Genomic DNA, 15638 nt, shown 5'->3' on the forward strand with positions numbered 1-15638 from the left:
TGGCTATGCCTGCTGTAAAGACACAGATGAGAGGTACCTGTCCCCAAATGTCCCCCCTGCTCATCTGCTGGAAAACCCTGTATCCAGAGAGCCACAATTAAAAATTCCTCAAGAGGAGGCAGATATAGGAGGCAGGTTTCAACTCAATAGATGGAAAAGCTTTTAAAAAGTCAGTTGTCTGAAGTTGAAAGAAGTCATTGGAGGGAGGGAGTTCCCTGTCACTGCAGGTATGTAAGCAGAGGATTCAAGCATCAGGCAAGGTTCCATTTTCCAAGCCCCTTACAGGGCTGAGGTGCTAGACTCCTTGATTTCACAGCAGGAGAAGGGCTGCTCTGGAGCGGGGATCAGAGGGTCAGATGTCAGGATTAGGTCTTCCAGAACCTCAGGGGTCTCTCAAGGTGGAGACCAGCCCAGAGTAAGGATAAGGGAAGCTGGGATAGGCCAGGCAAATACAAAAGGATCCCTCCCGCTCTGGTCACCCCCTCTTTGTAGAAGCGTGAATCCATTCATTAATCCAAGATTCATTGAGTACCCACAGTGATGGGCAAAAGAGACTGACTTTCTGGCCTCCTGGAGTTTATAGCCTCTTGGGGAAAGAAGTCACCGAATAATCACACAAACAAATACATCATTACAAATAGACCCTCTCATACATTACCAGCAGGAGTGTTGATTGGTACAACCCCTCTGTGGGACAGCCTGATAACATCTGCCTCAATTACAGATGCAGTTTCCCAGTAGCCCAAGTTGCATTTTGGAGAATTCAGCTACAGATTCTAGCATATGGACAAGGTTATCTGTGGCATTGTTTATAATAGCAAAAGACTGGGAACAACCCAAGCTCTCATCAGTAGGGAACCAGTTAAATAAATTATGGTGCATCCATATAGAAAAAAACTGTGCAGCCACTCAAAGTGTTTCAAATGAGGGTGCTCTCTGTGTGCTGTCATGAAAGGATCTCCAAGTTACCTTGTTAAGAGAAAAAAATCAAGTGCAGAGAGAGTAGTGTGTGCAATTTATGTTTGAAAGGGGAGGCGATAAAGGGTGAATTCATATTTGCTTTTCCTTATATATAGAAAAAGACACAAAAGCTAATAAAAATAGTTACCTTTTCATACAGGAGAGATATTACCGATTCCAAATATTTAATGTCTGTGCGTGTTTGTGTGTATGAAATTACAAGCTGCATAAAATGCTATGGAAAAAAGTTGTGCAACCGCTTTGCTATTGCCTGATGAGTGGGGCACAGGCTATTTGCTGGGGAGACTTCCCAGAAGGGAGGGAGCTGGAGAGCAGAGAGGGCTCTCATGTTTCCTGGGACCGCACAAATCAGAGCATCTGGCCTCCGTCTGTCTCCCGTCACTCTCCTGGACCCAACTTGTGTGTCAGGGAGACCAACTGAGCTGCTGGGTGGAAAATGGCAGGGCAGCCAGGTTAAATGTTCTTGCAGGGGTCCAGGAAGGACAGCAGTGGCTCATATGGCGGAGAGTGCTGGAGATGGAGAGAAATAGGGGGACTCTCAGGTGAGCTAAGGAGGTAGTGCTGGTGGGACCTGGTGATGGGCTGGGAGTGGGTGATGGGAAGACAGGCAGCAAAGTAATTCCTGAGTTCCCAGTTTGTGCAGACATCTGGCTGCAGTGCCACTCATGCCGGACAAGGGCAGGTTTGGGAGGAAAGATCATGACTTCAGTTTGGGGCATGATCCTCTGCGACGTGCTTCCTGCCCCAAGACAACTCTCCTCCCGTAAAACCCAACTCAAAAGCTGGCTTCTCCATGAATATACAGTGGGGAAAAGACAATGTCTTCAGTAACCGGTGTTGGGAAAACTGGACAGCCACATGCAAGAGAATGAAACTGGATTACTGTCTAACTCCATACACAAAAGTAAACTCGAAATGGATTGAAGACTTAAATATAAGACGTGAAACCAAAAACTCTCAGAAGAAAACATAGGCAAAATCTCTTGAACATAAACATGAGTAATTTTTTTCCGGACACATCTTGCCAGGCAAGGGAAACAAAAACAAAAAAATGAACAAATGGGGCTACATCAAACTGCAAAGCTTCTGTAGAGCAAGGATACCATAAACAAAACAAAAAGGCATCCTGCAGTGTGGGAGAATATATTCATAAATGATTTATCTGATAAGGGGTTAGCATCCAAAATATATAAAGAATTATACACCTCCACAACAAAAAGTAAATAAATAAATAACCCAATTAAAAAATGGTCGAGGTCCTGAACAGACATTTTCCAAGGAAGACACACAAATGGCCAACAGGCACATGAAAAGATGCTCCACATCACTAATCATCAGGGAAATGCAAACCAAAACCACAATGAGATATCACCTCACACCAGTTAGGATGGCCAACATCCAAAGACAAACAACAACAAATGTTGGCGAGGATGCGGAGAAAGGGGAATCCTCCTATACTGCTGGTCTCTCAAGGTGGAGAGTAATGTAAATTACTGGTGGGAATGTAAATTAGTTCAACCTTTGTGGAAAGCAGTATGGAGGTTCCTCAAAAAACTAAAAACAGAAATACCATTTGACCCAGGAATTCCACTTCTAGGAATTTACCTGAAGAAAACAAAATCACTGATTCAGCAAGATATATCCACCCCTATGTTTATTACCACATTATTTATAATAGTCAAGGTATGGAAGCAACCAAAGTGTCTATCAAAAGATGAATGGATAAAGAAAATGTGGTATATATACACAATGAAATATTATTTAACCATAAAAAATAAATTCTGTCATTTGAGGCAACATGGATGGACCTAGAGGGTATTTTGCTGAGTGAAATAAGCCAGGCAGAGAATGACAAATACCATATGATTTTACTTATATGTGGAATCTAAAAACAAAAAGAACAAAACAGCAGTAGGTTTATAGACACTGAGAAGTGACTGGTGGTTACCATGGGGGAGGGATTGGGGCAGGTCAGTGGGAGGCAGATAAAGAGGAACAAAAATCTCAATCATAATATAAGTTGCTTACAGGGATGTAAGTGCAGCACAGAGAATATAGTCAATGATTCTGTAACATCTTCCTATGTTGACAGATAGTTGGGGTGAGGATTTAATGATGTGGGTAACTGTTGTATAACTGTGTGGTATCCCTGAAACCAATATAATATTGTATATCAACTATACTTTAATCAGAAAAAGAAACATTAAAAAAATGTAATTAAAAAAATGTTAGCTCCTCTAGGAAGCCCGCCCTGATTAATCCCATCCTATTCTGATGACAAGTTTCTAGTTCTTTCTCCATTCTTGGGCTCCTTTGGGCTCAGCCCTGAATGACACACTCTTGCCACCTCTGTAGAAGAAACTGCTAACACTGGTTGCCTCCGAGAAGAGAACTGAGAAGCTGGGGAGCACTATAAATGCTTTAGTGTTGTTTGAATTTGAACCAAATGAATATATTGCAAAATATAAATATCTTTTTAAACAACTTGAACCAAATGTATATATTTCAAAATATAAATATCTTTTTTTTTTATTATTTGAGAACTCTGCTGATCATGAAGTCTCTGGCCATTAGGAGCAGAAAAACCTCAGGCACTCACTCATCTGGTCTGACAGTTTCATTTTACAGATGAAGACATGAGGCCCCAAGTGGGCACAGGGCTGCCCAAAGATGCTGGCAGCGCCAAGACCTAATAAGTGATGTCCTCTCACTCCCAGGCTGACAGACCACAAACTGGTCTCTCCTTGACCTTGCCAAGCACACACAGCCCCCCAAGCTGAGGGAGGAGTAGGCTCACTCAGGAACCATGCCCACCCTAATTCTCACTTCACCCAACACTCATCTGCGAACGTGTGGAATGCAAACAACCTCAGCCACAAGCAGTACTGCCACCTCCTTGCCCCCGAATCTATCCACCCCCACAACCCATGCTCATGAGGCAGGTGGGATGGTCCTCCACTCTTTGCAGGCACCCTGGCCTGGATTCCACTTACCAACTGTCGGTGAGTGATTTTCCACTATGAGCCCCAGATTCTGCATCTGTAAAATGGGAGTAATAGTAACACCCCCTTTGAACGGTTGTTGCAAGATATAATGAGATAATGCCAGGGAAGCTCTTACCACACATTCACCATTACCACCTTCCTCCCCACCATCCTCCCTGGCCTTCACCAGCCACAGGCCTTCACCTGTGACAAACCCAACCTCCATTCTCTCTTCTAAGCTTTGCATCAAAACCCTCAGACCTGGTGGATCCCATTTTACAGATGAAGAAGAAGAGGCTCAGGGGAAAGTGAGTGATCTTGTCCAAGGTCTCACAGGCAGGAAGTAGGCCAGCCTGTCTTGCACCTTCAACTCATGGCATCCAGGTCCCTCCTAACCCATCTCCTACACACACACACACACACACACACCACACCACACCACACCACACCACACATCCTATCCCTCTTCTGAACCAGCCTCCACTTCCCAACATAGATCACTCACACACACACACACACACACACACACACACACACACACACACACACCACACCACACCACACCACACCACACCACACCACACCACACCACACCACACCACACATCCTCTCCCTCCTCTGAACCAGCCTCCACTTCCCAACATAGATCTTGTCAGCTCCTCCCCTGCTCAAAAGGGTAGTGTCTTCCAATTGCAAATCAAATATCCTCCAAATACTTCATGCAGCCCCTTCCACATCCCCTTGTGCAGGGCCCTGCATTCCTGATCTTTTTGCCTTCCTCCAAACATGCCCTGCCTTTTTTCTCCACCCTGGAGCCTTTGCCCAAGCTGTGCTCTGACCTGAACTGCCCTCCCTCCTTCTCTACCCCAAACCCATCCACCTGGCCTCAAACCACACTGTCCCTAAGAATCTGTCCCCAGTCCTCCAGCCAGAATCCAAGTAGGCTCCAAGATTCTGGGATGCTTTGTTAACCTTGATCACAACATTGCCCTCAGCCTGCCTGTACTTATTTACGTGCCTGTCTTTCTCCCTGCTAGAGTGCAAAGACTGTGTCCACTCATCTCTGAAATCTCGGCAACATCCTCACACAGCCCTCTGGTGAACTGGGCCAAGCTGCCATAAAAATCTCAACAGCAATCAATTCCCTTCATCCTTGGGAAGCTTCTTTCACAGAATGCTCTGACGCAGATGATCTCTATTAATGAATCCAATGTATTAACATAGTGAGTGAATTTGCTGAATTGCACCACACCAAATATAGGGAAAAACAGCCATCCCCAAATATCTTTCCTATTAACCTGCCATGTGCCTGAAGGTCCAATGAACACTGAAGGAGATTAAATACTACATGGGATCAACTGTGCGAGCCACTATTAGCCATTAAAACTTTAGTAAGAACCAACTTCTCAGATTATCATGGGAGAGTAGGAGTCAAGAGACCTGGATATAGTCAGGGACGTTTTGAAGGGAATGAGAAGAGGAAGGGCAGGAGCCACTCATAGAAACAGGTCCCAGGTTGTGGGGTGTGGTGATGCCTCCAGGATGCAAACCATCACCAAAAGAAAGAAGGGTCAGGCTCTTTACAGGTTACACCCGAGTTTTCAGTTGAACACTAGGGTAGTTCAGACAGGCATTGAAACTTGAACCTTGAAAACATTATGCTTCATGAAAGGAGCCAGTCACAGGAGACGACAGAGTGTATGATTCCATTTATATGAAGTGTCCAGAACAGGCAAATCCACAGAGAGAGAAAGCAGGTGTGTGGTTGGTTAAGGTTGAAGGGATGCGGATTGGAGGTAATGGAGGAGAACTGCTAAAGGTTAGGGGTTTCTTTTGAGGGTGACAAAAATGTTCTAAAATTGACTACGGTAATGGGTGCATAACTCTGTGAACATACTAAAAAAACATTGAATTTTAAACTTTAAATGGTTGGGTTGCCTGGTACATGAATTCTACTTCAATAAGGCTTCTATTAACAAAATAAATATTCATGAGTACATACTGATAGAAATGATTGAATAAACAAACAGGGAAAGAGACAAATCTCCCATGCAGAACCATTCCAATGTATATAAATATTCTGTCCCCAAGGAAGTGGATCACAAATCTACTCTACTTAATTGTGGTCTGCACACAGTAACTTCCTTATGGAAAGGGAGAGAGGTAATGGTAACTTTAAGTGGAGAACCCTGGCAAACATGACCTCAGTCAGGTGATCAAGGTCAATATCAACAGTGATAAATCATGTTGATAATATGTACCCTTGATATGATGTAATGAAAATGGCATTCTTTCCCTGTGGTCCTCCTTCCCAAAACTCATAACCCTAATCGTGAGGGGTTTTTCTCTAATTATGAGAAAAACATCAAACAAATCCCAATTGAGAGACATTCTACAAAATATGACCACTACCCCTCAAAAGTGGGCAGGTCATCAAAAGCAAGGGAAGTCTGAGAAGCTGTCACAGCCAAGAAGAGCCTAAGGTGGCATGACAACTAAAGGTAATGTGGTACCCAGGTGGGATCCAAGAGCAGAAAAAGGACATTAGGAGAAATCTGAACAAACTATGGACTTCAGTTAATAATAATATATCAATATTGGTTCATTACTGTAACAAAACTACTATGCTAATGTAAGATGCTAACAATAGGGGAAACTGAGTATGGGGTATATGGGAACTGTGCACTATCTTCTCAATTTCTGTAAATCTAAAATGGTTCTAAAATATACAATTTACTAAAAAATAAAAAGACAAAGTCCCATCATAAACACAGAGCTTTTACAGATCGATATGAAAAAATATGTAATAAGCAAGCCAATAGGAGACAAAAGGGCAAAGGGAATCAATGAGTAGTTCACAAAAATAAAAACAAAAACTGCCAATAGACATGAAAATTTGCAACTTTTTGTTAGGTAATAAAATGAAAGTTAAAACAACGAGAAACCATTTTTCACTGGTGGGGTTGGCCAAGATTTAAAAGTTAGTTAATTCCCAGTATGAACCAGGGTGTGGGGAAAGTGGCATCTCACATATTCTTGGAAATCATACAAAACAGTGCAATTTCTTTAAAGGTCAGATTGGTGGTATCCTTTACAATGTGCACATGCTTTTACTCTGCAATTTCACTTTGAAGAATATATCCAACCATTATCCTCACACATGTTTGCAGAGAATAGGTTCAAAGATGTTCGTTGCAGCAATGTTTGCAGTATCAAAATATTCAAAGTACCCTAAAAGGTCATCAGTAGGCTAGGTGAAGAAGTTATGGTCCAACTTAACAATGGAATACTCTGAAGCTAGTAAAAGAACATTGCCAGAACATTCTGTACCGCTCTTCAACTACTCATACAGCCTTAGCCTCTAGCCTCTGTCAGCAACCTCTTCCAGGCTCTGAAGCCCCACCACCAAAAACTGAGCAGGTCCCGGCACAGGCTTCAGATGTAATAGTAATGTGGAAAAACCATACATACTTAATAACTTTGCTGATAAATCCAATTAACTTCTAACTTAATTTTTGGCACTTTACAGACAATTTGGAGAGCCTAAAGAAAGAGTCTGTTCTAAAAGGATTAAGTGGACAGGAGTTGTCACTGTTTATACATATATCCATTATTATAACATCATACAGAGTATTTTCACTGCCCTAAAAATCCTCTGTGCTCTGCCTACTCATCTCCACCCCCTCAGCCAACACACACACACACGGAACCCCTGGCAACCACTGATCATTTTACTGTCTCCATAGTTTTGCCTATTCTAGAATGTCATATAGTTGGAATCATACAGTCTGTAGCCTTTTCAGACTGGCTTCTTTTGCTTAGCAATATGCATTTGGGAATCCTCCATGTCTTTTCATGGCTTCATAGCTCATTTCTTTTCAGTGTTGAATAATATTCCATTGCCTGGATGTACAAGTTCATTTTACTTGTTCAGCTACTGAAGGACACCTTGGTTGCTTCTAAGTTTTGGCAATTATGAATAAAAATGCTATAAACATCCATGTGCAGATTTTTGTGTGGACATACATTTTCAACTCCTTTGGGTAAATACTGAGGTGCACAATCGCTGGATCATATGGTAAGAGTATGTTTAGTTTTGTAAGAAACCACTAAACTGTCTTGCAGAGCAGCTTTACTATTTTGAATTCCCATCAACAATGTTTGAGAGCTCCTGTTACTCCACATCCTCACCAGTATTTGGCATCATCAGTGTTCTAGAATTTGGCCATTCCAACAGGTGTGTAGTGGTATCTCATTGTTTTAAATCACTACTTTTTTTTAAAAGCATACATTTCAACAGATTACTGATATGGTTTTTATGAGATCCCAGTTCTCCCACAAATTCAAATATGGCAATTTGCAACAGTTAGACCTTAAACAATAGTTCTGCCTGGGATTTTCACTTTTAAAAAGAAATTGAAGTATTTTACTTCTTGAGAGAAGCCTTGATTCTGTGGCTATCTATGCTCTTATATACATAATCATGTATCATGAATATATTACACAGCCAATCCGAACAGCTGAAAATTTTTTATTACCAGAACCTTAACAGTTATATAAATGCATTCATTTCCTTCCCACTCAAATTCTATTATTATAAAGTTTAATTTCTTGCTTTTGAGTTTTCCAGAAACCCCAGAGCTTTACTTAGTCCTGCTTCTCAAATACTAGATGCAGAAAAGTGGAGCGTTAACAGCCCTGTAGTGATATTGGCTCTCTTGTGCCACAAGGTGGTACTGTAGAACATCAATTCTGCACAGCGCCATGGACATGTAAATCTATGGGGAGGGCCTTGCTCTTTTGCATCTGCTGTTTCTGCAATGGTAACCTACACTTGGGCTCCAAAGTTGGATCCGTTTTTCATGTTCTGACATTATTTCCCCAAATGAGAGCCCAAGTAGCTTTCAGGTGTTAAGCCTGAATCACTCACCACCTAAGCTCCCATGAGCTTCGTGTTAAGCCTTAAGGACTGAATGTGTCCCTGTCCTCTGACTCCCACCCCAATTCATATGTTGAAGCCCAAATGACCAGTATGACTGTATTTGCGATAGGGCCTTCGTGGAAGTAACAAAGATTAGGTAGCACACAGTGAGAAGGTGACATGGGCAAGCCAGGAAGGGCTCTCACCACAACCTATGCTGGCACCCTAGTCTTGGACGTCCAGACTGTGAGGAAATAAATTTTTATTGTTCCAGCTGAGTCCACGATATTTTTTTCTGTTTATTTATTTATTTATTTAGTTAGTTAGTTAGTTATAAGAGTGCTTCCTACATTTAGCAAAATAGCATTTAACCTGTTAAGAGGGAATATGGTTATCCAGTTTCTAATTTGCCTTTTTATTTTATTGTGGGTTTGCATGAGTTATTTTTCTTGCCCACTAATTCACCATTCATCGCCCTCTCTCCCACTCAAAAGTTCTGAGGTTTGGATAGAGCTATCCCCAGCTGACAGCTCCATGGGTGGGCACGTAACCCAGCCTGGCTAGTCTGGGCAGTCCATCCCCTGACCACAGAGACTGGCCCAGGGATGGTCATGTGATCCAAGTCAGGCAAATAAAATTACTTCCTGAGACTTTGGCTGGAACCACTGGGAAAGGAAAGCTCTCTCTTTCCATGAGGGTTGCTAACCTGGAGGGCAACCTACAGCTGCTGATAGCCAGCCTGCCTTCACAGGAAATAAAAATGGAACAGAGGAAGCAGAGGGAGAAAGAGAATAGAGTATTATTTGGTGACATCGCTCGAGCACCCAAATGCCATTGTGCCTGAAACATGGGGAGTTCCTGAAGTTTTCAGTTCTGCAGCCAATAAACTCCCTTGTTCTCTTAAGCCAGTTTGAGTTGAGCAAACTAACTCAATCTGAAAGCCTGCAACCAGGACCCAAGAATAACCATGTTGGGAGCATGCGACAGGGCTCAAAGCATGTCTTGCCCTCAAAAGCACTTCCTACCAGACTGTCTAATCACTCAAGCCTCATCTTCAGGCCCTTCTCAAAGCAATGGGCTTATACCCAAGGGTGACCCAAAGCCTAATTAGCACACTAATAATGATTCATGTATCATCAGATTCAGCCCAAGATCCAACCCAGCTAGGCAGTGCAAGGGTAGACAGAATCGAAGCTCTGCCCCTTTAAAGCTCCTCCATTCTGAAGTGAAGGAAAGAACTAAATGTCAGCAAACTGATCTGGGTGATTCTAGGATCCTGGGGTGGTGCCTCCTTACCAAGGAAAGGGTAAGAAATAACTACCAGCTCCCCACTAGCTCTCCAAACAGATTAACTATACTTTTATCTGTTTTATATTTTGGGGTTTCATTTGAAGAGTGATTATTTGGACTTTGATTCTTGGAATCCTCCCAAAGCAGGGGAAGGTGAGCAGTCTGGAAACACTATGGTCCTTCTTGCTCTGACATGCTCGGATTTTCTGACAATATGAACTTGGACATGTGGCCATACTGGGTGCGGTGGTCCAAGAAATAAGAAGCAAAATAGAGGCACAGTTAAGTCCCTGGGCAAGACCTGGGTTCAAACCCTGACTCTGGCACTTGCTTGCTGGGTGACCTTGACTAATTACTTCCCATCTCTGAGCCTCAGTTTCCTAATCCGTAAAGTGGGGGTACTGATAGCTTCCTCTGAGTATCACTGAAGAGTAACCAAGTCAATGCCTGGATTCTTGCTATAGTGGAGTGTAGGAAGTGCTCAGGAAACTCAGGTCGCTGTTAATGGCAATATTATTGTTGTTACCTGTCTTCAGATTATAGCGTGTACCTGGTGAGGTGTTTCTGGTGCTACTCCAGGGATGTCCCCTAGCCCTGGTGTGGGTGGGATGGTGTGGGATGGGGAGGGGCCCTAGCCAGCTGTTCTCCTTTGATTCCGCAAATCGTCCCAGGGCCGAGGTGAGCTGGGCAGGCTGCCACGCATTCTAAGGCGTGCCAAGCAGAGGTCAGGCCCCCCGGCTGAAGCAGTCCTCAACATCCGGACACTGGGAACACAGACCCAACCCAGATGACTAGCCTGCGATGCGTCTGAAAGGCTGTCAGCCTGCAGTCTGGTAACCTGACACCGGCAGGCTCTGATTTCCCAGTCAGGGGACACTGCGGTGGGGGATAGGGGCAACCACCCACCTGCACAGGGGCTTTTCCCCTCGCCTCAGGGGCTTCTCCCCTCGCCTTAGGGGCTCCCTTCTCCGAGTTCCCGTCCCCAAAGTGCCCACCCCCGGGGGATCTGTGTAAGTGCACGGGGGCATCTCCTCGATCAATGGAGCAGAGAGCTGTGGGTTGTGCCCTCTGGGGCCCAAGTCCGTGGCCTGACCCCGAGCAACAGAAGAAATGGAGGTAAGCGGGGGACCGCTATTGCACAGAGGAAAACTGAAGTGGGGGAAGGGAAGGAGGGAAACCCTGCCGATGAGCCTGCGGAAGGACGACCAGGGCCCCCCTTAGCCTCACATCAGGGACAGGGTCCGCGGTCCTGGGCCCCAGGGCCGCACTCTGTTGAGCCGCAAAGAACAGGCGTGGGGACGCGGGATGGTTAAGAGCAGGCAGCCCAGCGCCGCTCTGTAAACCCAAGCCTGCAACCTCGGCTCGAGAAGAAACTTCGGCCCAGCGCCCCGCTCCTTCCCGCGCGCGGCCCGGCCTCGGGGCGCAGGGCGTGCGGGTTCGCGCCTGCCCCAGGCCCCGCGGCCCCCGGTGCCCACTCACCAGCGCACGAGCTGCCAGCGCTTCTCCCCCGGCGCCCGGCGGCCGGCCATGCTCTCGGTCGCCCGCCGCGGGCCGCACGGCGGAGGTGGCTCCGGCTGCCGCAGGCCAGGACCAAGGGCGTGCTCGCGGGCGCGGAGGGCGGGCGGGGCGGGCGCTAGGCGACTAGTCCCATTGCGGCCGTCGGCCCCGCCCCTGGAGCTGGGCTGCACCGCGCTGCTCTGCCGCGGCGGCCGGGACCACTACCTGGCCCTTCGCTGTCCAGCCGCTCAAAGGGCCTGGCTTCTTGCGAGCACTGGACGAGGAGCTAGTTCTCCAAGTTCTACTGTGATTTGCCCGGTTACTTGAGATTCGCTTAATCCATCTGTGCTTTCCTCGTTGTGACACTTGCTCTACCTACCCAGAAAGTTAGATAAAAGAGTTAACCTACTCTATAAATGCCTGAAATAAAAACGGATGTGCCCTACGGATTATTAAAATATGTTATAAAGTGCCAGTAATTAAAAGAGTATGACATTGGCCCTGATCACTCCCCAACCCTAGGACCAGCTCCACTCACGCCTTCAACCTACTTCCACCCCAGAGTGTTCATTCCTGGAGCTGAACAGAGACCAGCCTGGCCCGCACATGATGGGAGCATGTATCTCATGCCTGGTTTGAAGGAGCTGAGTTTTAGAAATGTTTATAAATATAGAGATTGTCTGCACATTGCACAACACCCTCCTAATTCAGCTGCCTCCCATCTCAGGACAACCCCCACCCTTTGCAGGAGGTAAACATGCAAAGAGGAGAAAACACTACCCTCAGTGTGGGGATTCTGGGAGTTTAATCTTCCTCTTGGGGACTGTGGGTCATGCCCAGGAGCACCGAAAATTTTTGCAGGGGAATCTAAATGTTGATATTTGTCCTATCCATAAGTGTTCATATCCTCCCCAGTGTTCAACAAAAATCAAGATTACATAAATCCAAGAATCCTCACGGAGCTTTTCACTACGTGCAAACAATGACAGGAAGCAATAGGGGATGAAGAATGTAATCAACACAGAAGCATCCTGTAAAAGAATGTGAGGAAGGAGATAGGGACAAGGTAGACTGGCAGATTGCCTTTGACCTTTAAGTGTAGTATCTAGTATGAGGCCAGCAACTGCCTTTGAGCAACCTTTCTCTAAGCTCCACAAACATAAATAACACAGAGACCAAGGAAACAGCATAGAAGGTCCAGAAACATCCTGAAAGTGGTGTGTATATGTGTGATACAGGTATGCAAAATTAGTGGAGGAAATGGTGATGGGACAATCAGTTAACTATTTATGGGAGGGAAAGGACAAGGTCTCTATTTCATATCACAAAATATATGTCAGATAAATTAACAATATATAAATAAGTGTATAAATATATATAAAGAATTAGAAAAAATATATAGGTAAGTATTGCCATTATATTAAAGTGGGGATAGATTTTAGGGACCATTTTGTTCAAATCAGGCATTTCACCACTAAGGAAGTGCAGCCTTGACCCAGTTTAGTCTTCCATTCAGAAGGTGAGGGGGCTAAGAGGCCTGTCACCAAAACCTCTGGTTAGAAAGGGGGTCTGGTGCCCACCAGTGCTGGAATGCTCAATGGGTAGCAGCCTGGCAGAGAACAGCAAATGTGACCCAAGCTGGTGAGGAAGATATGCCAAATATCTCATCCCTCCAGAACCTTTCCCCATCTTTCTATACCCTGCTTGTGCCTTGTGCAATGTCAATGGCTTCCCTTCACTTCCATCTTCTCATTGGGATTGGCTGATGGAGTAACCAGCAAGTGATTGAGAGACAGGAGGGGAATGAGGGGGAGGTATCTATTCCTCAGCTCCCTCCCTGCCAGGTCATTGTGGGTCAGTTATTTCCCTTTAGGAAAGCCACAGCCACTGCCCATCAGCCCCCTCCCCATAGCTATCATTTCTGAGTTCTCGTAATTGCCTTGCTCTCTTGTTGCTCCAGGCCTAGGGATGGTGACAGCTCTGCCTATCCCTGTCCTTAAACTCTGTCCATAGCTTTGTAAATAGTCCCTTAACTCTTTTCAAATGATCCATTTTAAATGCGCCATCTGTTCCCTGCCAGGACACTGACCCATATACAGAGCTGTTACTGAAACAGAAATCAAAAAGTTAGTATTCCAAGCTGTTGTGAAGAGATGGAGGCCTTTTAGGCCTTTTCTGCCACCCTATCTTTTCTGACCTCACTATCTTAGCTGGCATTCAAGGCTCTCACATTCTCAGAAAGCTCATGATCACTGTGGGTGCCTTCATCCACAGCTGAATTCATTTCCTCACTGAGAAACTTGATGAAACTCACCTGTATTCCTGACTGGGCAGGGATTTGAATCCTGGCTCCACTACTTACAACTGAGTGGTTTTAAATTCAACCTCTCTTGAGCCTCATTTTCTCCATCTGCAAAGGGAAATAAGTCTTTCCAATAAAATTTCTCCAAAGTTTAAATGAGATTACTTGGGTAAAGTGCTCTGCTCAAAATAAGTTAACTTCTGAGATGAGATGTACTTTTTATACACTTCAGTTTTCTTTGACTTCATTACGAGTTTAATTCTGAAAATTGTAACAGTGTTTAGTAGCACTCCTGGCACATAAAAAGTGCCTAATAAATGTTAGTTATTATAAACATCATCATCTCCATATTTTATAATATGTCTCCGGATCTCCCCACAACCTCAGATGGAATGCCATGCAGTCAGCTTTGCTCAATATTACTCTGCATATTAACTGAATGATTGTTAACCTCCTCCAGGGAAGTGCCCTAAGACTCCTTGCCCCCAAATCCAAGCCATAGCTCAGCTTTCAAGTAGTGATTTCTTAGCTAGCTCATCATTTTCAGTTGCTCCATAGGTGCTTTGCACACATCTTTCATTGCTTCATATGTGGATATTTTTCCAGCCAAAGATGTCCAAAGATTCCTGAGGGCACCCTGGAAACCAGACCTTTCATGCTGAGCTGGGAACTCGGCCCAGTGCAGTGCAGGACTCTACAAGAAGCACTTCTTGGGACAGAGCTAGAGCCCCCCATGAATGTTCAAGGCCACTCCTTGGACAGGTGCTGGTGTGGGCTTTTGCTGTAGCTGTGGGAAAAAAAGCAGAGTCCCAGGATCTGTCATAATACAGATCAAGAAGGAATACATTTGGGCCTTCATCTTAAGAATCCCATGTGCATGGCCCTTTTGAAGCCTTTTAATGCTTCCTCATGATGCCCTCACGATGATCCTGTTGGCAGGGTACGTGTTACTTTCCCCACTTTACTGAGGAAGAACTGGAACTCGAAGAAGTTGAGAGTTTCCCAGAATCACCCAATTAGTAAGTGACAGAGCTGGCATCAGAGCCCAGGTTTTTAGGCTCCTTCATACTACATGACTGAGGATATTAAACGTACCTTTCACCCTTCTCACCAATATCTAGTGAAATTGAGGGGTTGGTGTCTCAGAATTGATGGTTAACCAGGATCACTGATGAATGGGTGGTTCATCAGAACCGGTGGCCCTGCTGAGCTCTCACACACAGTGCATGGCCCAGGAACACTGCCCTAGGAGGCACAGCAAGAACTAAGAAGCAGGCTGGGCTGACCTTTTTGCTCCTCTCCCAGGGGTTTCCTCAGAGAAGACAGTGTGAAGAGGGGCCACCCACAGCACAGCTAGAAGCTGGAGTTCCTACAGAGTAGGATTTCAGATGCCTTTGAACAAAATTTTGAAGCTCACTCCCTGTCAAATGACTTAGGAGAATCATTTATTCAGCTTTTGAGGCTTCATATCTTCCAGGACCAGCTAAAGCCTTTTATCCATTGACACCCAAATCCAGTTAAGTCTTGAAAGTTGACTGGGGAGGGTAATGAGGAAAGGGATCCATAGAGAGAAGTCTGGGTACCCCAATGAGCTGCCAAAACCCCTCCAAGGCCCTCATGCCAGGGCCTCCCAGTTCTGTAGACAAAGGTAGAGGACTTCTCT

At 45.0% G+C, this 15638-nt stretch overlaps 1 protein-coding gene across 3 annotated transcripts in view; it reads right to left on the reverse strand.

Annotated features, from left to right (window-relative positions):
- Window positions 1–11784, reverse strand: part of RAP1GAP2 (RAP1 GTPase activating protein 2) — a 211556-nt gene extending 199772 nt beyond the window's left edge. For all 3 annotated transcript variants that reach the window (XM_073235018.1, XM_037022789.2, XM_037022788.2), the window contains exon 1: window positions 11656–11784. In XM_073235018.1, coding sequence (XP_073091119.1) covers window positions 11656–11705 — 50 coding nt within the window. In that variant the 5' untranslated portion in view covers window positions 11706–11784. The remainder of the gene's footprint in view (window positions 1–11655) is intronic.
- Between the last annotated feature and the right edge of the window lie 3854 nt (window positions 11785–15638).

The sequence above is a fragment of the Manis javanica genome, chromosome 4 (assembly GCF_040802235.1).
Source record: "Manis javanica isolate MJ-LG chromosome 4, MJ_LKY, whole genome shotgun sequence".
In the NCBI taxonomy this organism is placed as follows: Eukaryota; Metazoa; Chordata; class Mammalia; order Pholidota; family Manidae; genus Manis; species Manis javanica.